The sequence below is a fragment of the Melanotaenia boesemani genome, chromosome 10, assembly GCF_017639745.1.
Source record: "Melanotaenia boesemani isolate fMelBoe1 chromosome 10, fMelBoe1.pri, whole genome shotgun sequence".
Lineage (NCBI taxonomy): Eukaryota > Metazoa > Chordata > Actinopteri > Atheriniformes > Melanotaeniidae > Melanotaenia > Melanotaenia boesemani.
Genome location: NC_055691.1, coordinates 7,495,162 through 7,521,919, shown reverse-complemented (window position 1 = coordinate 7,521,919; position 26,758 = coordinate 7,495,162). Strand labels below are relative to the sequence as shown.

At 39.6% G+C, this 26,758-nt stretch overlaps 1 protein-coding gene across 1 annotated transcript in view; it reads left to right on the top strand.

The window, feature by feature from the left end:
- Window positions 1-26,473, top strand: part of ranbp10 (RAN binding protein 10) — a 46,330-nt gene extending 19,857 nt beyond the window's left edge. Inside the window, exons 3-15 of the mRNA XM_041997102.1 lie at window positions 3,957-4,009; window positions 16,979-17,146; window positions 17,225-17,247; window positions 18,316-18,500; window positions 19,296-19,408; window positions 19,511-19,619; window positions 19,712-19,860; window positions 19,949-20,159; window positions 21,627-21,766; window positions 21,888-22,036; window positions 25,227-25,338; window positions 26,049-26,190; window positions 26,289-26,473. Coding sequence (XP_041853036.1) covers window positions 3,957-4,009; window positions 16,979-17,146; window positions 17,225-17,247; window positions 18,316-18,500; window positions 19,296-19,408; window positions 19,511-19,619; window positions 19,712-19,860; window positions 19,949-20,159; window positions 21,627-21,766; window positions 21,888-22,036; window positions 25,227-25,338; window positions 26,049-26,179 — 1,543 coding nt within the window. The 3' untranslated portion in view covers window positions 26,180-26,190; window positions 26,289-26,473. The remainder of the gene's footprint in view (window positions 1-3,956; window positions 4,010-16,978; window positions 17,147-17,224; window positions 17,248-18,315; window positions 18,501-19,295; window positions 19,409-19,510; window positions 19,620-19,711; window positions 19,861-19,948; window positions 20,160-21,626; window positions 21,767-21,887; window positions 22,037-25,226; window positions 25,339-26,048; window positions 26,191-26,288) is intronic.
- Window positions 26,474-26,758: the final 285 nt, after the last annotated feature.

The window sequence follows — 26,758 nt, the reverse complement described above, 5'->3', positions numbered from 1 at the left end:
AGACTGGTTAGTGGAGGTATACAAACGGTGAGGCTCTCATTGTAGCTGTTGATAACCAGGTCACATGGTTCATTAACTGTAGTGTGTACATCTCAGATTCATGATCAGGTCAATGAATCACTGCATTGCATTGCCTGGTTTCTGATAAAAGTTATCGAAGTACAATGTTTGCGTCACACTTGGCTTTATGTTTTCACACACTGATTTCTAGGTAGCTACATTTTGCATGTGCAGACTAACAGGTCTGCTAACAACAACCGTCCTGGTTTAGTTTCTGAACATTAACTATCAGATTTTACAGTCTGAAGTGAACGCAGCTGTTTCTGTAGCGGTTTGAGCATTTTTTAACCTAATTCAGGAATATTCTCCTCACTTTGAGTCAGCATAAAAAATACGAACATTACAACCCCAAAATGGCAACTTTAGTAATAATCCCCTCCTTATCGAATCTGATTCTGAAGACAGTTTTAAATGATGCTACACAGAAGTACCGCTCTCATGTGTTGGATTAGTTCTGATATATTGCTTTCCCCTCTGTTCAGTTTTCTTGCTTTTTGATCAAACTGTTCATCATCCTCCCAAATAAAAGTTTCCACTTACATAACATACTTTTATCACCCCCCAGTTCCAGCTGAGCAGCTCCACAATCAAACTGTGGTGTTAAAGACGTTTAGTAGAGGAAGCATCTTCATGTTTAACTGCTTCCTTCCAAACCAACTGAACTTTATTATTTCTGTATAGAACCAGTGAAACATAAGAAGTCAGCAACGCCATCTCAAATGTATGTTTTTGTTGCAGCTTAAGCATTTAACAAAGGGTGTAAGATGTAAAATTCTTTCCTGTCATTCTAACAGGGAGGATAGAAGCCATATGTCAGGAAGTACTGCATGAGTCATGCCTTCACATTCCACTGTATTAACATATAGTCTGTGTGTACTCTGTGTACAAATTATACTGCTGGAGTTACAGTGAAAACAAACCAAAGATTACAGTGACTGTAAGAAGTAAAGCAAAAATAAATCTCCAAATTTATCTAGGCTTCAGCTCAGACCAGAGGGATTGGTTTGAACTTAAACACTTGATTGGTTCACTTTGATTTAACCAATGTTTTTAAAACTCTAAACTGGAGCTTGAGCATTAATTTTGGCACTTTTCCTAACAAATGTTACAAATTACTCAACATAGCAGGAGCTGAAACTGAAATCAAACAAAACAACTTATATAATATAGTAAAATTTTAGGTCAGCTTTCTAGTCCATAAAAAACATAAAATAAAAAAAAGTAGAAAAAAATCTGTAAGTAACAGTAATACTGAAAAGTAATAATAATTGTGAATAAACTTTGTCCAAAAATATTAGTTCATTTTATAATAACTGTTTGAATATGACAATTCATAAAAAATAACTGCCTAGAGAAGGAAAACCATCCTGAGCATGCATGGGCGATGGGCAACAGTGGAAAGGAAATTAACAGAATTAAATGCACCCTAATAAAATGAATAAATAGATGATAACAATGAATGAATGTCCTCGGGCTGTCCAGGAGACATTGGACACATGTTCATTCACAGTGTCCACTTTAAAATGATTAGTCCCAGTGATGAAGTGGTTTGTTTTTAGATGCAGCAGTCCTTAGAGTGAGTTATGTTTTTTTCTTGGCTGAACACCAGACACTCATCATGACCAGATGTCTTCTTTTCCTTTGTCTCACCTTCTCTTTAATCAACATTCTCCCCTACTTCCTTTCTTTTCTTATAACTAGCCTCATTCTTCACACTGTCTAAACACAGCCATATTTTAGTTTTTTCCTTCTACACATCACTTCATTCAAATTTCCCTCCTCCTTTAGCTGCACTTTGTTCAGGCAGCAGCTCATAAACACTCAGCCAATAGATGGATGAAATAGTGTTTAGGGAAAAGTACTTTTAGCACTTTCAGGATAAATAGCTGAAAAGATTAGTTTCATTCATCATTTGCCAAACTGGGCCAAAAGTTTTTTTTTAATTCAACAAAAAATTTACTTCAACTTGCATTTGGTGGATTGGCAGGCGTTAATTTAGAGCTCTGACCAAAATAGTTTGTTTTGGATGAATTGTTAGGTCTTTGTACAGATGTTCATGCTCTTAAAAATGATCAAACCTGTTGATTTCACTACATTTAATTTGTGAATTTTCTGCTTTTCCATTTTAGGATATTCTAGTGACATGATTACTTTAGAAATGATGCCTAAATCAATAATAGGAATAACAATAAGAAAACTTTTATCAGTCCTTCAGTGGGGAAATTGCATTGTTGCAACAGTATAGGTACAGTAAGCAGTAGCACACAGGAGATATCAAACATGAACACAAGAGTACAAAAGAATGTATCAGAGACAGCAGAAGTATACTATAATAAATATGTACAGTATATGGTCAGACAGAGTATGCATGGTACATAAATATGAACATAAATAGCAGAAGAGAATTGAAATGGCTGCATTGAAAAAATTATTGGACATATTAATACAAATATTGCACAGGTTTCGAGAAGATGACTATAGAGAGATTGCACAGGTGTAATAGGATCCGTTCCAGGAAAGACCTGCAGTATCGCTCCTTCTCACAGCGAGCATGGATCAGTCTGTCACTGAAGCTGCTCTCCAGACAGGTGTGGCTCATGGTCCAGCATGAATTGCAGTTTTTCCAGGACCCCTTTTGTCAACTACCTCCCGCACTGAGTCCAGAGAACAGCCCAGGACTAAGCTGGACTTCCTGATGACTTTGTCCAGCTTCTTCCTCTCCCTCTTTGTGATGCTGCTGCTTCAGCAGACCACACCGTACAGAAAGGCTGATGCCGCCACAGACTTATAGAAGATCTTCACTTTAAAAGACTGCAGTCCCCTCAGAAGATAGACCTGATCTGACCCTTCCTGTACTGTGTGTCTGTGTTGTGAGTCCAGTCCAGTTTATAGCTAAGATAAACACCCAGGTACTTATAAGAGTCCTCTCTCTCAATGTCCATTCCCTGGATGTTTGCCCGTGAGGGGAAGGCAGACCGGCGTCTGCAAAAATCCACCACCATCTCCTTTGATTTTTCCTGTGTTGATCAGGAGGTGGTTTTGCTGACACCAGTCCACAGAGGTCTGCGTCAGTCCTCTGTACTCGACATCATCGTCCTCAGTGATCCGACGGACAATCGCAGTCATCGCTGCCCGTGTTGTGTCTGAAGTCTGTAATGCAGACATTCATGTCTGATCTGCCCCTTGAAATTAAATTGAATCCCAAAATTAAGTCCTGTTTGGGCTGTCAGTGTTTAGCTCAAAGATCTGCCGTGCTCATCAGCTGCTGACCTGTTTACACACTCTAATCTTGTTTTTCAAAGGCAGGCTGAATAATGAAATTATCAAAGAAATGTTCGACTGTTCTGTTTTTTCAACATCAGTGTTCTAGTACTAACTTATTTGGCAATAACAAGAAATCCTATTTAATTCTCAGCCTTACCTGCTGTGACTGTCTATCCTTTCCTGACCTTACACTGCAGATTCTTTGAGTTAGAGAGCTATAACTTGTGAATAAACCTATTCACGTGGCTTAGATCTGATATTTATAACTGTATGTAAGTGATGACCAGATGCACTCAACTGCAATATTCATGACTCCTACTGAGCAAAAAAGGTTTTGTGGTGCTTTTTTTTTGCTGTGAAAGTGCCAACAGTTTATCCTTTAAGAACAATTTTCAGATGCCACGGCTGAACGCTGAGCTTCCATACTCGCTGCCACGTTTGATGTTTGAAAGCAGCTCACTCAACAGTGACTAGATGTGATATGAGAGGAGTTCAAAGACGTTATGTTTAAAGTTATTTCTCCCAGACGCTCATCAAAACACAAGCTTTATCTGAATTTTTTAAGAGCTGTAATGATAAAATGCAGTCAGAAGTTGGTCTGAATGTCGAATTTCTTCTCTTGCTGCTTGCAGGTACATGGGCATCGGTCTGTCTGCCCAGGGAGTCAACATGAACAGACTGCCTGGTGAGTATCCAGAATAAAATCACTGTAACATGACCAAAAGGAGGATGAACTTGAAATTTCAGGATGCAACGGTGGGGTGTTTGAAGAAGAGCACTCAGTAAAATAAGGGGGTAAATAAGGATTCTGAAGGTTACTAATCATGAATGCTATATTTCACAATGCCAGTGTCTAACAATAACATTGGCTTCCTGGACTGGAGCCAGAATTTCAACCACTTAGCCGGCGGTTCGGACCGGTGCTTTGGCAGGCTGGCAAGGAAAACATCCTGTTACCTAATTCTTTTGTTCCATTTTGGGTTCAAACAGTACAGTTAAGTAGCTCTAAACCGGCAATTCAGAACTTCCACCTGAAATCTTCTAACTACGGTTTCAGTTCTGTGAATTCATCAGCTCAGGTTACATTCAAGTATTGATGGAGTTGTGTGTACTTTAGCCTGGGCTTCACAGAGAACAGGGAGGTTTCTTATCAAGACTGTAAACACTAGAAAACATGTTTCTTAATAGCTTTTAGTCATTGTTTTCACTTGCAGTAGATATTTTTAGAGCTGAAGTGGCAGAGGAAATGGTGTGAATCCAATATTCTGCATAAAGGTAAATAAAGGGAATGAAGAAGAAACTTGTTATGTGGATAAATGAAGCTAATGAGATGTGCTGACGTTTATGAAGTTTGGAGATGAAAGCAGGAGGGGAAGGGAACGTGTGGCGTTTCTGTAATAATTGGATGTTGTTAGTGGATTTGACAATCTGACAGCAGCAGAGAGAACATGTTGGGACATGTCGCATGGATCACTGACAGATGATGTGGACTTGAGCTTATGGTGTGGCCTCATACTAATCGGATTTAAGACAAACACGGCTTCTCATTTTAGTCTGAGCAATTGCTCAGTTTGTATTTTAAAGAGAAATTATTTTATGGCCTGAGTCTTAGTCCTTTTATACTTCTTAGTTTTAGTGTATTTCCTGCTTCTCAACTCCAGCAATTTCATTTCTCAGCTTATGAAAGAAATGAGCATCAGTGTAAAGTTTTATTTTGTTTGAATTATAAAAGACTAATTTATTTTCAAGAAATAAAAATACAAATTTCCTGACCTAAAGGCTGAGGGAAATAACATTTTATACAATGTAAAGCAGGAACTTTCTCAAAAATCCATCAAACTGCAGTTTTAAAATATAACTTTATTTATACAAATGGTAGGCACATGAACCAATCCTTGAAAATTTATGAAATATCTACATATTAAGGCAAATAACATAAACTGCATAACTGTATGCATCATAGTCACTGAAGGTCACAAACTTTTAACATTTCATAGATCTATTTTCTGTTAGTTTAGATTTTCTGTCTGCAGATGTGTCCGTGCACTTACAAATTTCAAGCGGATGAAAGGTTTTTAAATTCCTCTCAGCTCAAAATTGATGCTGTGTAATTTCCAAAAGTTATTTTTTTAAAAATAAAAAAAAGAAAAAGAAAAAAAAGTGATAAACCAGGTTTTTAATTTCTACAAATGTCGAGGAACTAAGATCGTAATAATTTCACCTGTTGTTTGCGACTTGTGTTTCAAAGTCCTGGCAAGATTTAGAAAAATGAACTTGTTAAGTACAGACTGTTTAGCTTGTCAGTTCCTCCCCAGAAAGTTCCTGAGAACTTCTGAAGAGGGACCTGTTCAGGGGTGGGGGTTTTTCTGCCAGGAACTTAAAGTTGGCACCTAGTTCCACATCAGCCAACTTCAGAAGTATTTTTATTTCTGACATTATCTTTTGAACGGATGATGTTAAAATCTGCAGTTTTTTTAGAAAGCAGACCTCCTTGACTTTAGGTCTGGCCTCAGGTCCTTCAACCGTTTACAGGATTATTTGGAACTTTTAGCACATCATAATAATCTAAGTTGGTCACATGTAAGGGGAAAAAAAACAAAAGAAAAAAACAACATCATATTATAACAATATGATGTGATACACACACACGCACACACACACACACACACACACATATATATATCCATCCATCCATCCATCCATCCATTATCTTGACCGCTTATTCCATTACGGGTCGCGGGTGAGCTGGAGCCTATCCCAGCATTTTAACAGGTGAGAGGCAGGGTACACCCTGGACAGGTCACCAGTCTGTCGCAGGGCCAACACAGATAGACAAACCACCATTCACACACACACTCTCTCCTAGGGAGAATTTAGAATAACCAATTAACCTATCATGCATGTCTTTGGACGGTGGGAGGAAGCCGGAGAACCCAGAGGGAACCCATGCATACACGGGGAGAACATGCAAACTCCACACAGAAAGGCCACCGCCCTCAAGGTTCGAACCTCCCCCAGCCAAGATTCGAACCAGTGACCTTCTTGCTGTGAGGCTATGGTTCTAACCACCACTGTGCAGCCATATATATATATATATATATATATATATATATATATATATATATATATATATATATATATATATATATATATATATATATATATGAACAACAACAACTAAACCAAACTAAAACCAAAAAGGAGACCAGAGACCACGGCAGAAATTAAAACATATTTTTTTAATAAACTGAATGGCAGAAATTTTAACTCAATCTTTTTAGTTTGGAAACAATATAAAATAACAATAATAACAATAATAATATTAATAATGTTATTTGTAATAATAATATTGGTAATAAAAATATTAATAATATTCATATTTAATATTAAAATAACTCTGTTATTCCCTCTTATTACAGCTAATTCTCTGGGAAAAACAAAGTCAACAGCGAAAATTAGCTAACCAGGTCTGAAAATGAGGTAAATACCACTTCTGATAAACAACAGCACATTACTTTTTACACCATGTGATTATGTAACCCAAACTTAGCTAAAATACCAGTCTCCTACACCCTTTTGAAGGAGTATTGATATGCTCTTTCTTCAGCTCATTAAGGTTTGCAGCTTTGATTCTTGCACAGCTCTCTGATGGTCTCACCACGACTGGCTCATGTAAACACTTTGATTCTTTTCTATTTTAGTGATTTTCCTGTAAATCTGCTGCTGTGTTTGTTTAGGATAATTATCCTGTTGCAAAGGCAGTTTCAGACAGTTTAGCTGTCAGACAGAGGGACTCACATTTGACTCAGAAAACACTGATATCCACAGGAGTTCATGGTTCACTCAGTAGCTGTGTTTCCATTATGTTTTTTTTTTTTATAATAAAGGTGATGTTTCTAAAACTTCAACAAGTACAATTGTGATTTGCAGGTGTTTCCATTGAATGGTGTTTAGCGTATAAGGCATAATTCTTGTAAAATCCACTTGGAAGAGGAAGGAGATTTCTAATTCCTTGTAAAACTCTGCATTTCATTGTTTGTTGCTATCAAGGATGGCTGTTATGTTTTTCTCTTTAATTATTTATAAAAAGATTTCTGTCTCCCCCTCTGTCCATACTATGTCAAGTCTGTGACATGTAAATGTGAAAAACGTGTTTCCATTACACTTTTACGATATACTTCTATATTGTCATGTCTGAAAAATCACCTCATGAGAGCATAAAAACTTTTTAGCAATATCTGCGTTTTTCTTTTATAATTGTAGGTATTTCCATTACCAGTTTTTTATTGTGATATTTAGGTTATGTGCAATCCTAGGGGTAATGGAAACGCAGCTACTGAGTGCAAGCTGTCCAGGTCCAAATCATCAGCCCTCCACCACCGTGCTTGACAGTTGTAATGAGGTGTTTGTGCTGCTGTGCATTCTGTCCAAACATCTCCACTTTGGTCTGGTCTGTCCAAAGGATATTGATCTTGTAGTTGTAGGTGAAGCTTTGCAAACCTAAGCCGTGCTGCCATGATCTTTGTAGAGAGAAAAGACTTTCTCCTGAAACCCTTCAACACAAGCCATACTTGTTTAGTCTTTTCTATTTGAACTGTGATGAACTTTAACATTTACCATGATATTTACCAACAACTGCTTCTCTACGATCAATGTCAGTGTGTTTCCTCCTTGGTGTTGTGTTAACACACACACGAATCCTGCAGAGCAGCAGACTGACAGAACTTCTGCTTTTATGGAGGTCACACTGACGATACTCAATCAATCGAGGATGTTTGATCAGCAGCACCTGAGGATTCATGTTCGCAGTCTGCACAAGAAAAAAGAACAACAAAGAAAGATTAAAGATGCATCATTGCCACGACATCACTGTGGATGTTTTTATGTAAACCTTTGGCGGGAACTGTTACCTGAATTATTTTTAGACTTAAGCTTTAAAGTGCTGGAGTTGCTAAAGTCTCACACGAGCAGATTTTTGTAAGGGGGAGGCGACATTTTGCAAATAAAATCAAAGCAAAAACATCCAAATAAAAATAAAACCAGACCATTTTTCCCAGAACAAAATGTAAATTTAACTGTTGGAATCACATTTACAGAGATGTTTCTTTTTTCTTTCATTTTCACACCAATGGTGTTTATATCAATTATGTGGCTACTGTAAAGGTTTTATTAGAAAACTATCCTTTGTCTGCTGATACACAAACATTTATTGTGCACTTGACTTTTTTCTGTAAAAGTGCAGATGCAGACTGTCACACAAAAATGTTTGACTCACTTTCTTAAATGAAAAAAGAAAGTTTTTATTCTTACTTTCTGTCTTTGCTTCATATTTGTACTCTTCTGCTTCCATCCTCACACACACAATGGCATGTGTGAATGGCTCAGTGATCTTTGATGACATAGGAGGAAAAGTAGAAGCCATTTAGCTGTCGATAGTCTGACTGAAGCCCCCCCTTGTCTGTCCAGCTAATCAGACCACTCCTCTGCTTTGACCAATCGCGTCCCGGTGCTTCGAGGTCTGTCCGGGGCCATTTGACCTGCATATCAACTGGTCAAGATCTGCGCGGTGGCAGAGGTTTGTGGAATGCTGTGGATGCCAGGGACGGGCAGTTCACTGTGGTCTAGATCAACACGCACACACTGATCATCCCTTCTCTTTTCTTCTTCATTGATAAACACCAAAAGTCACACAAAGGCTGGAACAGCGGCGCAGCAGCCCGTGTGTTTCCAAACCTGGTCGCACTTCGGTTATGAAAATATGTTGAGTTGCTAGGATTCCACCACAGATGGTCTGCTGTCCTGGCTGACAGATTGCTGTTGATTGCCTTAACTCTGACTAACTCTGTGTGTTTGTGTGCCAGTGTGTGTTTGTCCCAAACTCTGCAGATTTTTGCGCGTGTCCCAGGCTGACTGATTGCATTTCTGAGTGTGTCCATCCCAGCTCATCTGGGCATCTGTGTTTGTGCACACTTTTATAGCAGGGTGTGCATATACTGTATGTGCTGGTGAATGTTATAATGTTCTGGAGCTGCCGTTTATGGTGCATTATATAAAGATGGACAAAATATTTTAAACTTCCTTCAGTGTAATGCAGCACGGTTAAATGTCACCACCATCTACAGCCTCTGTTTGATTCAACTCTTCTTCAACATAAAACCGACCTTCATGAAGAGATGATTTATTGCAGGTCTGATGTGCTAAACTGTCCTAGTTTTAAACTGCTGACTGTGTTCAGACTATGTTGTATTTCTCCAAACTGTGTTCATTTAGCTTGGAGAAATACCAACAAAGCCATCTAAAAATGTTTTATCACAAGCAAAAGTCCTGAGTAACAAATCCTACTTGAGCTCAAACCAACATACCATTAAAAAGAAAAAAAAAACAAAACAAAAGAAGCATTTAGTGTTGATTTTTACAGTGCAGTCTTTTTATTTCAAACTTTTTTTTTTTTGGTAGGGGGTGACCTGATGGCTGAGTTGTTAGGATATGTACGGCATGCTTGAAAACACTCTGAGTGACTCTTGACCAACCAGATCTTTGTTTTTTTTTCCTTGTTCTCTCAACTATAAGTTTTCCTCATCTCTACATAATTTATCCACTTGAAGGCAAAGTGAAGCAATAACCAATATTAACCTTAAATGATTGCAACACTTGTCAAATTTCAGATGTGCAAGTTCTTAAAAGCATATTGAGACTCTTAAAGAGCACACTGAAACCTTGCTGAACCAGTCTTTAAACCTAGTGGAGGTACCTTCATAACAGCACAAGGGATGTAAATACTGGATAAACAAGATATTTTTTAATGCTTTATGTTGGGGATACAACATTGAGGAATATGCACGAGATTATTTACCAGAACAGGATTGTTTTAATGTTGCTAGGTATCCGTCCCTGACGCATTCAAATCTGAAAGGATGCAGTAAGCTCAGTATCAGTTTTCCCATGAAAAAGGATGCATTTGAACAACAACTCGTGTTTAAGATCACAGTAACTAGCAAAAGACGCTTTGTTGTCAGCAGACCAGTCAAGCGCAATGTCAACCCTCTGCACATCTAAAGGACACAGATGTGACAGATGCTAGTTTAGCCGTTACCACAGCAACTAGCAAGTCACCGCAGATTTTATTTCAACAAGATACGAACTTCATAGTGAGTACACTCGTGTTTCTACTCCTTGATGATGAGCATGTTGATGTTTGAACCTTTAGGGGATGTGCTGTAATGAAATAAATTAAGCATTCTCTGGTGGCATAGATGAGAAATACTTTGAATGGCAGTCGCCATTTTGTTATGCTAATAACAGCTTTTATTTCTTGACCCTGTCATGGGGATATTTTTATGTTTATGTTTTAAAATCAGCACTTTTATTGATAATTTATTTTGTTACTACATGTTTTCATTTGAGTTTTAGTAATTTATGTTGTGACAAAAATACTATTCTATTTGATTTTTGTATGTCATGCCACTCTGACAGTTGTTTTGTAATAAAGTTTTCAGATTTGGAATTTTATTTGTTTAATTTCATATATACATGAATATATACGTTAATTATAACCATGTCATGTGATACCACCATTACAGGAGTTTAACACTACAATTTAAGATATAGAGAATATAAGAAATAGAAATGAGTAAATTAGGGACCCACTGAATTTCCCAGGGACCCACTCAGATTGCCACCTGGGGGTCTCGGTGACTCACATTGAAAACCTATCAACATCACTGACATATGCAAGGGCATTGATAGACACTCGTTGGCCACTTCATCATGTAAACTTTGCTAGTAAGCTGCTGGGGGGCTACAACTTAAAAAAACTGGTCATCATAGACCTCCAGACCTCCGGATGGCTCCAGAGCCGCACCATAACAGCTCAGATACACTTGGCACAAGAGGAAGAAAAGATTCTGCAACTTTGGAGATAAACCACGATGTATTTTGGAAGCCATTGCATCTTAATCTTCCTCCACTACACCTTCAAGGTAATGGAGCAACAGCAGGGCTATCATTAATAATGATCCAGCTGAAACAAAAATGTTCCTCAACCAAAACTATTAATGATGTGCTTCATTTTCACCACGTCAGAAGAAGAGAGTAATCGTATAAGATTGCTATGCAGGTGGTTTCTGTTGAAACCTCTTCCTTCACTATTTGTGCCAGTGGTGGGCTGTTAACAGGAGGTGTTCCAGATGAAGATGAGGGCAACCCTGCTTCGTCTGGGGAAGCATCGAGTGGGGTTCTTTCTGTGAATGTTTTCTATACATGTTACAGCTTGCACCGCATTGCATGTCAGAAGCATGTCAGAAGCATCCCAGAAGCGCCTTGTCATGGCTCTCCGCTAAATATATGCACTGAGTCTATTTTTGACACGTGTCCAGAATGCATCAAACTCAGTCGTTCAGACAGGAAATCAGACACGGGAGCAGTGTAAAAGGGTCCTTTAATTTTCAAAATAAAAGCCCCCATGCAGATTTCCTCTTGCTGAACCATGTAAACATTGTCATTAATTGGTCAGGAGGTATCAGTGTTCTTTTTTTTTTGTTTGTTTGTTTTTTCTTTTTTGTCATGGATGATGAGACGTTTATCCTGGAAGTGGAGAATCACAGATCTCCAATTGTCCTGTGATTTTGTGATCTCACAATCACGGATCCAGCTAAGTGAACTGCACTCATGGGCGCTCCGCACCTGATATGCTCCCGGTGTGGATTGACCCACCACAGAGGTTGGAACGAAACCACGGCGCAGCCAGAAAGGGGCACACACGCACCCAGTGTAAATTAGGCGTAAGAGGCCCAAAGTGTACCAAAATGAGACCAGCCAACGTTTATTCATCTTCTATTGTCCAGTGTTGGTGAGTCTGTGTGAATTGTAGCCTCAGTTTCCTGTTCTTAGCTGTCAGGAGGCACCTGGTGTGGTCTTCTGCTGCTGTAGCCCACCTGCTTCAAGGTTGGACGTGTTGTGTTTTCAGAGATGCTATTATGCATACCTTGGTTGGAACCAGTGCCTACTGGACTTCCTGTTGTCTTTTTATCATCTCCAACCAGTCTGCCCATTCTCCTCTGACATCAACAAGACATTCTGGTCTAGACAAACGCTGCTCACTGGATATTTTCTCTCTTTCAGACCGTTCTCTGGAAACCCTAGAGATGGTTGTGTGTGAAAATCCCAGTAAATAGATGCCACGTTCAAAGTCACTTAAACCCCCTTTCTTCCTCATTCTGATGCTCAGTTTGATCTTCAGCAAGCTGTGTTGACCATGTCTAAATGACTAAATGTATTGAGTTGCTGCCACCTGATTGGCTGATTAGCTGTTTGCGTCAACAAGCAATTGAACTGGTGGAGCTGATAAAGTGGTTGGTGAGTTTCTAATAATAAAAAAAAAGTTTTACTTCAAGTTTAATGCTGTAGTTTGTTAATTCCTCTGGAATTAAGCTGTGAATATGCTTCACACATTAGTTGTGGAAAAATTAGTTCATCAACAGCATCAAAACCATTTATACCAGTGCTCAGAATGGACTGGGTTTGCTGCAGTTTTCTTCCTAGACAGTATGTGTCACCACTGAGCACATGAAACAAAAACCCTGCAGGAATAGAACCAGGACTTGGACCTAAAATAGCTTTAATTTTTAATCATTTTTTAACTTAATTTGATTCATTTGACACATTCACGATCATTTTGCTTTCTCTGCTTTTAGTGGATTGTACCTTCGCCTGTAGAGAAGGACCTGCTCCCACACCTTTAGCTTTTCCAGATTGTTCCGAACACGTCATTTGCACCGCATCTGACAGGTTGATGCACAACCACAAACAGGGAGGTTCACACAAACTCCTCAATTACTCAATACTGAGACTGCATGCCACTCCCCAGCAACAAACTATGTTCTGTAAATAAATATTGAAAAATTCCACTTATGCTTCCTCATACTTAATTTGACATGAGAGAAATTAGAACTTCTGAGTTTCTTTCATCTGTTTCAATGAAATAACAGTTAAAAAATGGCTTGTTTTTTTGTTGAACATCACACCTCCTGCGTTGTTACTGTTGTTGAAAGGAAATATCAGAGCATGATGGATTTTAATTTAAATCATACCAGTATGTGCTGTTTAAAAGAGACTTTAATGGATTAGTCTCTCTTGGACATGTGAGATAAATTAATTTAAAAGTGGTATAACATGGAGTTACTTGATTAAAGCATATGAAAAACACTTTGCAATACTTGTGGGTCCTGTTCGGTACACTGTTCTCCACTGCTGACCTCTGTGTCTGATCCTGCTGTGGAGGCTTGCCCATTTCATTAGCATGTTGGAGCAGTGAGCCTGGCTTTAGAGGCAATATCCCTGTCAGCAGATTAATCTAATACCTTTCCACACACATACTCACAAACACACACAACCATATACACATATGCACAGAAGAACACATGGAGAAATGGAGGACAATATGTGCTCAAGCTGAAAGAAATACACCATTGCACACAGGATATAAACACACAAACACATACTTTCAGCTTAGGTTAATACTTTTTCTGTCATGCTCACAGATCCACATATGCACATGTACAAGCACACATCTAATATCTCTGCTGTCCCACGACCTACTTTCCCTTAACCCTGCTTTGCTTTTTGGCAACAACACACATGCTGCACATGAGGAGGAACGCTGTCAGGGTGACCCGAAGCCTAACGCTGCCGCTTTGGGTTCTGTCCAGCTTGTGCCGCGTAGAAAAAGGAATTCCTGCAAAACTCGGTTGGAGCAGAAAGTCTCATCCGGATGAGTTACAGGGAAGGTCTGATGACGGAAAATTTAATGGCTGGCCTCACGGTGCAGATGAATCCTATTTCAAACAAAGTCCTGATGTGAATGTTTTTAAATGACAGATTTGATTCATTCGACATGTTTTGCTTTACATCAAGCAACTGGTTTGGGTTGAAAAGAGTCAAATCTATATTGTTGTCTCATAGAAGGTCTGAGGTTGTATTTTAGGTGTGTGTATGTGTTAAGCTGCAGGCATCTGTATCAACTCAATATTAGTGTCAGTGCGTTTGTCATGAACAGGCAGATTACTGTAAGGACTGAACTACACCCTCTTGAAGAGTGGCATATAAATATATGAAGGTTATTTTAGGTCAGACTGGGCTGTATGTCGCCTTCATTGTTCATCTTCATATTGCTCTGCTCTATGTCTGAAGCTATTTTCTCTCTTTTTTTTCCTCCTTGACATTTGAAATAAATATTTGTGTTTTAATGGCAATATCACTTTTTTGTTTAGCAATATTAAAAAATTGTTCTTGTGCCTAAAGTGTTCTGTAAATTTAGTGATAATGAGCATAAATACATAAAACTAGATGCTAAAACAAACAATGTAAGTGTAGCATATTGGTTTTCCTTTCTTGTTAAACACTTATTTTATATCCCTCAGAGATCTCAGATTGACAGTGAAGACAAGAAAAACGGTGCAAACCCAAACAGAAAAAAACAGACAAGCAGCTGCCACATCTGTTAAAAAAATCTTACATCTTAGGATGGTCTCTGTAATCAAACATGTCAAACAGCTGCATAAGTGTCCATGTTCTTAAGGACATCATCTGCTGTAGGTAATAAGTCCTGACTATTTTGTCCTGTTCTTGTCCAGTTTTAAGGGCACACTGCACACCATGCTGAGAGACTCCAGGTTCGTTGTCTTCAAAGTTGTCTTTGTTTAGACCAGATCATTGGGTGGTTCCCACTGTCGCCATCTTGGCAGCATGACACATTTGTCGTGATTCCCGGAAATTTCAAAAATGGGCAAAGAGGTGGAGCTGAGAGGGGGACTGTGAAGGTGGGGGTGGATGATTGACACCCATCAAACTCCAAGCTGCCTGTAGCTAAGTGCTAACCGAGCTAATGATAGCTAACTAGCTAACGGAGGTAGGCAGGCTAAAGCTAAGGCACGCTGCTAGCCGGTTTAAAACTGCGGTTGTGCTGCACTCTCCCTTCTTGCTGTGGATATTGGATACCTGTCAATCAAAAGGACACACCGCTAATTATGCCGAAATTCAAGATTAAATAACGGGGGAGTTAATAAAAAAATTTACCCCCCTCACAGTTGTCATGAAGGTAAACTTGACCTATTAATCCTAAAATGGATTTTTGTACCAGGCTTTAAACAAGTTTATTTCTGCTGTGAAGTTGTTCTTTTTAACATGGGAGTCTTTGGGGATTGACTCTGTTTTGGAGCCAACACCTAGCTGATGAGGGGTGAACTGCAATTTGTTGCACTTCACAGAGGCTTCACACTTCACCGCCGGAGGTTGCCGCTTGGTTTAGACTCAACACTAGCTACATTTACATGGACAAGTATTTCTTCTTTCCCCCTGAAATATATTTGATCAGAGATCCCAGCTGACATGATTTCATGGATGCTGGATAAAGTAATGCCATCATGTGTGTTCATATGATATAAAGATTTGACAAGATTGTCAAACTGTGGACATGTACAATGTGTACTAATTTAGAAGAAGATTTTCTTTTTTTTTTATTCTGAACCCTTTGACCATCGAGATGCTCCATTGTCTGTAACTCCTTTAGAGTTTCCAACAAAAGCGTTGCATCTGCCACAGTCCAATTCTCTTCTGCTGCCATTTTTCAAGTCCATGTGGTTCAAGCATGTGCAGAAAGAGTATATCAGAATCAGTGTATACTGGTACTAGCGTTGTTTTTCCTGCTGATCAAACTACCCCGTTCAATCAGATAGAAAATTCTTTCCTACTGAGGCCGATCGGATTAGCTGAGGCCTTTACATGATGCATTTTTTCTTTGATTGGACATTCGATTACATCAGAAGTGTTTCATGTAAACACAGCTAATGTCATGTTCAAGAAAGCAATTGAAGATGATTTGAGCTTTGTGACATGGCGCATTATCCTGCTATTATTGGGTCAAAAGTGCTCTGCGTAAACACAGCTACTGGTTCATCCTCTGAATGTTAACTCAGGCCATTTTAATGTTTGAATGATTCATAGTTTGGTCAGTCGTAAGTGACTCAGCAGACAAAATAGATGCAAGGACGGGGCAAAGAATGGGTGAAAAAGCAGAAAATGTCCAAACAAAATGTTTTAAATACCTGGAGAACTAATGCTCAAGATCACCTTTAAAGGAAGTTTGGCTACTTGGAAGCAACATATAGAGACATGAGGAGTGTACTTTACTGTGTATGTGCAGATTTACCCAGAGACGGTAAGAAATGAACAGTGTTACTGTACAAATAACTCACATGCATCACGCGCAGCAGAAGGAAGAAGAATTGAGTTAATGTAATAAGTGCATCATGACATCCTCCTCTCTGCCTCTGGAGCTTTTTTCTCTCCTGGTTCTTCCTCCTGAGCTGCTGCTCCTGTCAGCAGTGACTCACCGGTTTCTTTACTCAGACAAAGTCCCCCTGCTGGACGTGCAGGACACTGCAGCACCCTGACAGATAAAGACACAACTGTGTGTGTGTGTGTGAATCATGAGTCGCTCTGCAGGCAGCGTATATGACAAAGTCTGAGTCGTATGAGTCAATGAACAACTGTCTCCCACTTTGTCACAGAGGGAATAATTCACATGGGGGTCAATTGTGAAAATACAAAAAAATAAAAAAAAATAAAAAAAAATTAATCCCACCTTCTTTCTATTTAGGATGGGACAAGCACTCATATGGTTACCATGGAGATGATGGCCACTCCTTCTGCTCCTCTGGGACTGGCCAACCTTATGGTCCGACCTTCACCACTGGCGATGTGATTGGCTGCTGCGTCAACCTCATCAACAATACTTGCTTTTACACCAAAAATGGCATAAGTTTAGGTGGGTCATTGTCGGCTTAGATGGTGTTTTTCATCAGGTGTGAATGCAATTCTAACTCTGTGGTCTTTATTTCCTCAGGTGTTGCCTTCACAGACCTCCCTGTAAGTATTAATAACACATTCAAATTATACTGGTGACATTGTTTTTAAAATGATCAGCCATGATTTCCTTCAACAAATGCAAGATATTTTCCTACACCTCAGGCTGATGATGCTGTGTAAAGTCACATGGTTGCCCATTTAATTGTCATTTATGTAGGCAGCTGAGTTGGAAACCTTTTTCTTCTTTTGTGGGGGTGTCCAGTGGCAGCTGTAACTGGAAAAGTGTCCAGAGAAATCAGTTTAAGAATAGACCAGAAACTCTGAGGGTCCTTATTTGGCTGCTAAACCGTCAAAGCTGTTTTAGCTGCGTGTTCATTTTATTCCTTATTGAAGGTGTCAAACACAAAGTCCTGCCAGATATTTTAATGTAAAGACAAGTTGGCCCGGTTAAGGTGTCTGAGTTGTAGGTATTTTGTTCCTATTAAATAAAAGAAAGAAAGTAAGGTTATATGTTGTTAATTTAACTTTGGCTTCATTGAAAGACAGAACTCAGCCAGTATACAGGATTTATGGTAAGAATCTCGCCGATGAAAGCATAAAACCAAGTATGGTTTCAGCCTGGGGTGGGGCAGGGGGTCCACAGCTTTTTTAGTATTGCATGAAGGGGGTCCTCACAGAAAACAGGATGGGAACCACTGATGTAAACCACCAGTGCTACATACATCACCACTCCAGCATCATAGCTGTGGGTTTTCATCTTTCCAGTGTGTTGAAACGCTACAGAGCAGACACAGCAGGGGCTTCGGCTTGTTGTGTCAGACCCTGAAGTTCTGTTGTTTTTACAAGAAACATCAAACAGAAATCCATGTTTTTTTTCTGGAATGTAAACAACTTGCAGTTCTTGTGTCTTTTCATAACAAAAGTTGAAGAAGTTTTCCTCAAGATGCCATCTTATTTTAATCACAGAGATGTCTCTGATAGGTCTTCTAACAGCTCCCTGTATTGTTTTCATGTGTCAGCTTTGTAAGCTGCAGGTAGTTGACAAACCTTGTGCCATCGTGAACAACCACGATGAAACCTGATCTGATAAAGACATGTAAATGTTCATGATGTTTTTCAATCCGACAGCCTAACTTGTATCCCACCGTGGGGCTTCAGACGCCCGGTGAGATTGTAGACGCAAACTTTGGCCAGCAGCCGTTTGTCTTTGACATCGAAGATTACATGAGCGAATGGCGGGCCAAGATACACGGCATGATCGCACGTTTCCCCATCGGAGAGCGGCTGGGCGAGTGGCAGGCCGTCCTGCAGAAGTAAGACCACATGCTCACTCACACTTTTACAAAGCAAAATAAAGAGACATAACAGCTATGTCTTTTTTCATTATTATTGTTATAATTATGATGAAAAGGATGATAATGATGGGGACAATAACTTATTATCATTATTATTATTATTATTATTATTATATAGGTATATGAAGCACCTCTACACAAACACACGTTTCTTTCATTCAGCAGTTTCATTATTTTGTAATCAGAATTTAATCATTCGGTTTAACTTTTTTTTTTTGATAACTGGACACTGCACAACTGCACTGTGTATCCATACATAGTATAAACTGTACATAATACACTCTGTAATATCTTCTTTTTATTTTTTTTTCCCCCTCGCCTTTTCTTTTTTTAATCCCACATTCACCATCCTGCCACTTTAAATTATGTTAAGCCACCGCTTGATTCCTGTTAAATAATGTTGGGAAAAACCTTCAGTTGAAAAGTTATTAGAAATTAGACTTGAAATCTTCCTAAATTTTTACTTTTTTTTTCAGAAAGGTTCCTTTTAAAAGTTTCATAAAGATGCCAAACAGGCTGAATGTTTTTGAACTTTTACATGTATTTCTGTGTATATACTTCAAACTGCAGCTGCACTGATTTCATGTTTTCCTCTAAATATCCGTCCTGTTTAAAAATCTGAAGTGAAGTTTGCTGTGATCCAGTATGTAATCTTATATACTAACAGAATGTGTATTTTTTGTTTTTCTAATATCCATATAATGGAAAACAAGTGTGTGTAAAGTGGCAAACAAGCTATTGTTTTGTATCTAGTATGGTGTCCAGCTACCTGGTGCACCATGGCTACTGTGCCACTGCGACAGCCTTTGCCAGAGCCACAGAAACCATGATCCAAGAGGACCAGATGTCTATAAAGAACAGACAAAGTGAGCAGACAATCTAAAGATGTTCATACTAGATAACTGTGGCTGCTTGTTGGTTTCTCTCCGCTGATAAGCCGTAAACGGCCTCCTGTTTTTGTTTAACAGGAATACAGAAGCTGGTGTTGGCAGGACGAGTGGGTGAAGCCATAGAAGCCACTCAGCAGCTTTATCCAGGGCTGTTAGAGCGCAACCCAAACCTACTATTCATGCTGAAGTACGTCAGTATGTTGGGATTTATCTGTGAAAGTTGACAGGAGCTTCTTAAGTGGAATCTTCCCAGTAACACCAGTGCTCTTTGGCCTTCAGATGTCGTCAGTTTGTGGAGATGGTGAATGGTACAGACAGCGAGGTTCGCTGTTTGACCGTCCGTTCCCCAAAGTCCCAGGACAGTTACCCTGGCTCACCCAGCCTCAGCCCCCGCCACGCCACCAGCAACACACGCCTGCACAGTGGAGGTACACCACACACACACACAAACGCAGAAACACACTGACAAAAATGACACTTAAAGAAATGAGATCTATTTCCTTCTGTGTTCATCAGGAGCAGACAGCCCCACCTGCAGTAATGGTGTGACCCCCCCTAGTAAGTCAAAGAGCCACAGCGGCAGTATCAAATACCCCAGCGCATCCTCCTCCGCCTCCGCCTCCTCCTCCACCTCCTCCTCCCCTTCTTCTATCAACTACTCAGAGTCCAACTCCTCCGACTCCACCAAGAGTCAGCCGCACAGCGCCAACAGCACCCAGGAAACCAGGTAGGAATCCCACCAGCCGCCATCGCCACTGCTGAGCGCAGACTTAATGAGGCCTGTGCTTTCTGTGCAGTAAACCCAGAGCTGCTGCTGCTGCTGCTGGCAGATGCATGGAGATAAATGAGGCCAGACGTCATATTAAACATGCATTAAGGAGTCATCTTTGTTAGCAAACAAAACAATTACTGTTCCAAGAGCAGCAACAGGATATTTGCTCAGGTGCTGCAGCTGAAGCACACGTGGAAAAGTAGCTGTGTGGTGGCCAAAAAAAAGCTGTGCACAGGCTAATACAAAGACTCCACCGCGATTTAAGAAAACCCTTCATCAGTTTGTGAACACCTGGGTGGTAATGCATCCTGAAACACAAAGCAAAGGCTACGTCAGACGTAGAGATGAAGCTAAGCAGCGTTGTTACACAGGCCATTAGAACCAATTATTTGAATTAGTGGGATAGCAAACCGTATTGATAATAAAAAGGCTGTATTTAATTAATAAAGCCTGTTTAAATAAAAGAAAATAAAACATTTGGGTTCATTTTCCTGCTACACTAATGAGAAGTTTGAAAAACAAACACCTACACTGTGTTCCAAGTGATTCTGAATGGTTGACAAGAAGGTTGCGTTTTTTTTCAATTAGTTAGTTTTGTTCATTAAAATCCAGTCTAATATAATTTTTGACAATTAAAGATTCATATTCATTCACATTGGACCAGACAGTGTGAGTTAATGAACAAATGCCAAATTATATTTTGAGGCTAGTGTCCATCCGATGTTAAAACAGAAAACACAGAAGTACAGTAGGTAAAATAATAATAGCAATCGATAAAATCAACAATGAAATATAAAAAGAAATATTAATACATTAATTGTTTAGGAGAAATAAGAAAAACAGCATATTCAGCATCATTTGGAGCACTGTTTGTGTCCTTGTTGTGTTTCTGTATTTTTAGGTATTCTGAATGTTGGCTGCAGGAATGCTTTTATGTTGATGTGTCTGTGTGCTACAGTAAAGCAAAACTCATCATGATTCAGTTCTTTAGGAAAGATGTGAGCGAAATGAGACACTAAGCCGTCAATGAGGTTGTGTTCCTCTCATAAAGTCAATTTTTAGTTATCTGATGTAGCTTCAAGTGGAAGGTTGGTTTCACCAGCTGAAAAAAAACAGTGGATCTATCCTGGTTGTTTCCAGTGGTGCTCCATGATGCTAGTGATCCGGTTTGATACCCTGCTGGTTATACTGGAGCCACACATTCAAAAGAAGAAAAACCATTGTTTTTCACAATGCAGTTAAAGTGTGTGCTGGAAAAACAGAGACTCTTTTATTAGTGTGTACAAAAGCTTTGAGCGATCAAACAACTGTAGAACAAAGAGGATCTGACTGATGTGACTTTTCTATAATATTTATTTTAACATGATATAAACCTTAAGTCTTTGGGTTTCTACGTGTTCATGCTGAGTGTTTGTGTGACAGTGACAGTGAGATGGAGATCGAAGCTGAGCACTACACCAACGGTGTTGTTGAAGGCTCCTCCGCGCGGATCATGAACGGCACGTACAAACACGAAGAGATCCTTCAGCCCGATGATAACAGCATCGGTAACGGGGTCACAGGTGCACAAAACACACTTAGCTTTCAGTGTTTTTAGTTGCTTCTTGGTTTTTTTATATTTCACATTTACTCATTATGTTTGTTGGTGTACCTCGTTTCCTTCTTTTTGTGCGTCATCTACAGAGGAGAGATGCAGTAACAGTCGGCAGCTTTGCGGTGGGAACCAGGCAGCCACGGAGAGGATGATACAGTTTGGACGGGAGCTGCAGGCGCTCAACGAACAGCTGTGCCGCGAGTATGGCAAGAACGCCACGCACAAGAAGATGCTGCAGGTACGCACACGCCTTCAGGTCTCAGTTTTCTGTGTACACCAAAGCAAAGCACCAAAGCTCTGCTATAGGATGCAGAGCTTTCTGTGCTTGCACCATAAATGGTTGGGAACAACTGCAGTTTCAGTTAAGTTTGTTAAAATGAAAGCCATGTCCACACAGAGATGAGTGGAGGTGTATCCACTTCAGATTTTTATCTGTTGGACATTTCGTCCACATGGTGACGTCATGTGTGGGAGCCATAGACTGTATGTAAAAGATGGACGGAGCCTCCGTGACGTCACCTGTAGGTGAAGCTTGTTGGGTGTTCCCACCGTCGCCATCTTGGTAGCCTCACGCGTGTCGTCATTCCCGGAAAATCCAAAAATGGGCAAAGAGGTGGAGCTGAGAGGGGGACTGTAAAGGTGGGGGTAGATGATTGACAACCATCAAACTCCGAGCTGCCTGTAGCTAAGAGCTAACCCCGAGCAACGGTAGCTAACCAGCTAACGGTGGTAGGCAGGCTAAAGCCAAGGTTGTGCTGCACTCTCTCTTCTTGCCCCGGATATTGGATACCTGTCAATCAAAAGAATGCGCCCCTAATGCCGAATTTCAAGATTAAATAACTTCCAAATGGATAAGTTAGAAAACAATTCACGCCCCTCACAGTTGTCATGAAGATAAACATGACCTATAAATCCTAAAATGGATTTTTGTACCAGGCTTTAAACATATTTATTTCTGCTGTGAAGTTGCTCTTTTTAACATGGGAGTTTTTGGGGATTTGCTCTGTTTTGGAGGCAGCCCCTAACGGATGAGGGGTGAACTGTAATTTGTTGCACTTCACAGAGGCTTCATGTTTTACAAGCGGAGGTTGCTGCTTGGTGGGAGCCAAAAAAATGCTAATTGTTTCAAATCAAAGTGGATAAATTGGACACAATTTCCCATTAAATCTAATGGGAAAGTGTGTCCTGGTAGTGACACACTTTTGATTGGTAGTGTATGTTTATAGTTCCCTAAACTTTTATTAAAGGACAGTAAAAGACTCGGCCAGAATGCATCAGTTGTGGCGAGAAGCTAGCCAATGAAAGCATGACGCCAAGCATGGCTTCAGTTCAGAGCAACTGGGGGGTCCACACCTTTTTGGTAGTTGTATGAAGGGGGTCCTCAAGGAAAATAGTTTGAGAACCACTGCTTTAGAGCCACTGTTCTGCAGGATTTAGATGTTTTTCCTGCTTCAAGCCACCTCAAATTAGATTCAAGATTCAAAGTGTTTATTGTCATTTGCCCAGTTAGGAAACAAGTTTCCCTGAACAATGAAATTCTTACTTTGCGGTCCACACTGAATGCCATAAAAGATTAGAAAAGAGAAGAAAACAACTTTAAAAACTAGATAGAAGATAAATATAAAGATAAAAAAAACTGAGTAAATGATCTATCTGCAATGTACTACATAAACTGTTGTGTCACATTCAGCAATCAATGATTAACTGTGCAAAAAACTCATGAGGTAGACGGTAAGATGCATGTGCAATATCTTAAGACACATAAAACAATATTGCAGTTACTGTGGATGATAATATAAAAGTCAGTGTGCAGGGTACAGACCGTTTTTACAGACTCCTAATTAATGGGTCATTGTACAGAAATTGACAAAAAGCTGTTCGATCCATTTAATTTGAATCAGGTGTGTTGAAGCAGGGGCACATATAAAACCTGCAGGACTACGGCCCTTGTAGGACCAAACTAAGACCAAACTGAAAATCTCTTCTGAAATGACGTGCTGCATCACTTTGTTGTACTTCTCATTTTTGACCACCAGAGGGCAGATGTGCATCCTTTTCATAGTGAATAAGTTGTTTCCCTCTGACTCTTCACTGAGGCAGAACAAGATGTTTTACATTATCAGAGTTGCCTTCTGCCACACTTCCTCCAGCATACTGTAGAAAACTTTACATTTCACCTTAATATAATATATGTGGGATGGGATCATATTATGATTATCTAACTGGTGGAGGTAAATCTAACCAGTTTGTAACTCATTCTCTTTTTGTTTGACTGAAATAAAAGTTAAACTGCAGCTTCTGGCTCTACAATAAGACTGAAAAGTTGTTAGAGCATTTTGAAGACTTCTGTCCCCAGGATGGCCTGTAGGAAAACTAATAACATAATCCAAATAAAGAATAAATAAAGACATAAGAGATCTGTTGATTTATAAAACCCCCCGACTGGCAAAACGCTGTTTCATCTCATTACTCAACTTCATCAACCTCTTGCACCAAAACAGACATACCCAGAATAAATTAAGTAAATCTGCACAACCATAAGGGCTGTATGTATAATCTTGTTCTAAAAAGAAGGCCAAGATGTATGAGATTAAAGTGTCAGAATCAGCATATGTGTTACTGTGTCAGAATAAATTGACCAGGACCACATTAGAAAATGTAAATATTTTCTCCTCCTAAAAGAAAACCAATTACATTCTGTGAAAACATTCTGCTAGCTCCCACAGCGATGCTAGTTTTTAGTTATACTGTTATATGTGTCATTTTATTCTTGTTTGTTAATAGCAGGTAGTCGTTATAAATGGTAATTAGTTCTCAATTGCTTCATCTGGTTAAATAAAGGTTTGTTTTTTGTTTTTTTTTGGGGGGGGGGGTCTTTTTTTTTTTTTGTTTGTTTTTTAAACAAAAGATAATATATGCAGCATGGAGAGAAATCTTTGTAGTGAGTGGAAAACCAGTTTGTCAGCTTGTAAAACCTCATTTCTGTTGATGCAACGGAATCTGTGCCTGCAGCAGTTCAGCAGATAATGTCATCATATGGTCTGCACACATCAAACATGATGTAAAAGTCCACCAGATACCTGCCACACAGGCAAATCTGCAGAACACCTCAAAGATGGCTGAAACTGAAGTTTAAGTTTTATACAGCCAACTGGCTACAGGGCTCCAGCCATCAGAAAGTGATGAAGGTGATGAAGGTGAAGTAGCAGCAGCCAAATGTTACAAGCAGAGCCTGAAGAGCTGCACTGATTGATCTGAGCATCAGGTAGCTGGGAAATTTAACCAATAATTTACATTCAGCTACAATATAACCAAGAGTTATGCAAGTAAAGGAAATACCAGCCCAGAAATTCTGGAGAATGCGGAGTACTGTATGTTTCTGTTGTGTGTACTTACAAAAACCTTTGTGTGTGTGTGTGTGTGTGTAGGATGCATTCAGCCTGTTAGCATATTCAGACCCGTGGAACTGCCCTGTGGGCCAGCAGTTAGACCCTACGCAGAGAGAATCACTCTGCTCCGCACTCAACAGCGCCATACTGGGTAAGGTTCAACGCACAAACACACTCCAATTTGTATCAGACTGAATCTGAACGTTCAGCTTTCTGACAAAGGTTGTAAGAAAAATAAGAGAAAACAGCTTTAAAAAATGCTTAAAACTAAGAGAAACTGGATAATTCATATTTTTTGTCATCAGCCTTTGTCTCTGAAACCTGCGCAGTACGATGAAGCATGAAAACATGACGGGTCCTGTGCAGAGCTGCAACCATGTCAGTTTACCAATTCCAATGAAAATAAACAAATCTTTACATTTTGTTCATGCAAGAGGCAAAGAAAATGGTGATAACATAAAAACTGCCCAAATCTTTTCTGCTAATGCTAAAATGTTGGCAAGTTGTTCTTAAACCACAAATGTGGCTTAATTTAAAATGGGAGCACTGTTACAACAAAGAAATGATCTACCAAACATAAATTTCCTTCTTTTTTGTGCAAAGTTTGCGCAGGTGGTTAGCACATCCTGCCATGATTCTACCTATGTATTAAGTCAGTTCAGCTTTGATTAAAATTTAAGCAACTTTTCTTCAGTTGTTCTTGTTTTTCTTGTTTTAAAAAATGAAGAAAACAACTATGAAAATAGGAAATGTGATCTAATATCTGCAACAGTGCTTCAAAACACTAGCATGATGTATAATTCAAACACTCCCCTTCCCGCTGCTCTCTGTCCCATGTTCTGTGGTGTTTCTGTTCTCCAGAGTCCCAAAACCTGCCTAAACAGCCTCCGCTGATGCTAGCGCTCGGCCAGGCCACGGAGTGCGTCCAGCTCATGGCTCGGGTCCAGTCTGGTTCCTGCTCTTTCGCCAGAGTAGACAACTTTTTGCACTAGCCCAAGTTCAGGTGAGCGACTTCAACTTCCTGAAGAAATTCAAACACGCAGCAGTTCCTGAACAAAGAGGGAAAAACCTGCTTCTCTTCATCACTCGTCTTCTCCACAGGTTAACTTTAAGTAGCACTGAGAGAAGGCGTGTCCAGCTGGTAGTTGTCATGGCGATGGAGGAGCAAGCATGCGTGCGATGGGTGTGTTTGGCCATTGGCACAGGAGGAGAATTGGAGAGGAGGAATGAGAGAAGAAGGCTTCCTTTTTTAATTTAGTATTATCAAATAAAGATGTGTGACACTATTTAAAGATAATTAATTATTCTGTTTATCTAGCCTTTTTTTTTTCTTTTGTTTTTGTTGTCAGTTTGTTGTGCTCATCCCACTCAAAACAAATTGTAATCCTCCTTTTGAGTCTTTCTTCTGTTTCATCAGATGAACTTTGATTCCCCTCAGTCAGTATTTTAGCCACACTGTTGCTCTTGTTCACCATATCACACAACACAGTACCCATAAGCTGGTTTCCATGGTGACCCTCACACCTGTAGGCCTGCTCCATGAAAACCTGAGGTGAATTACATTATTTTTA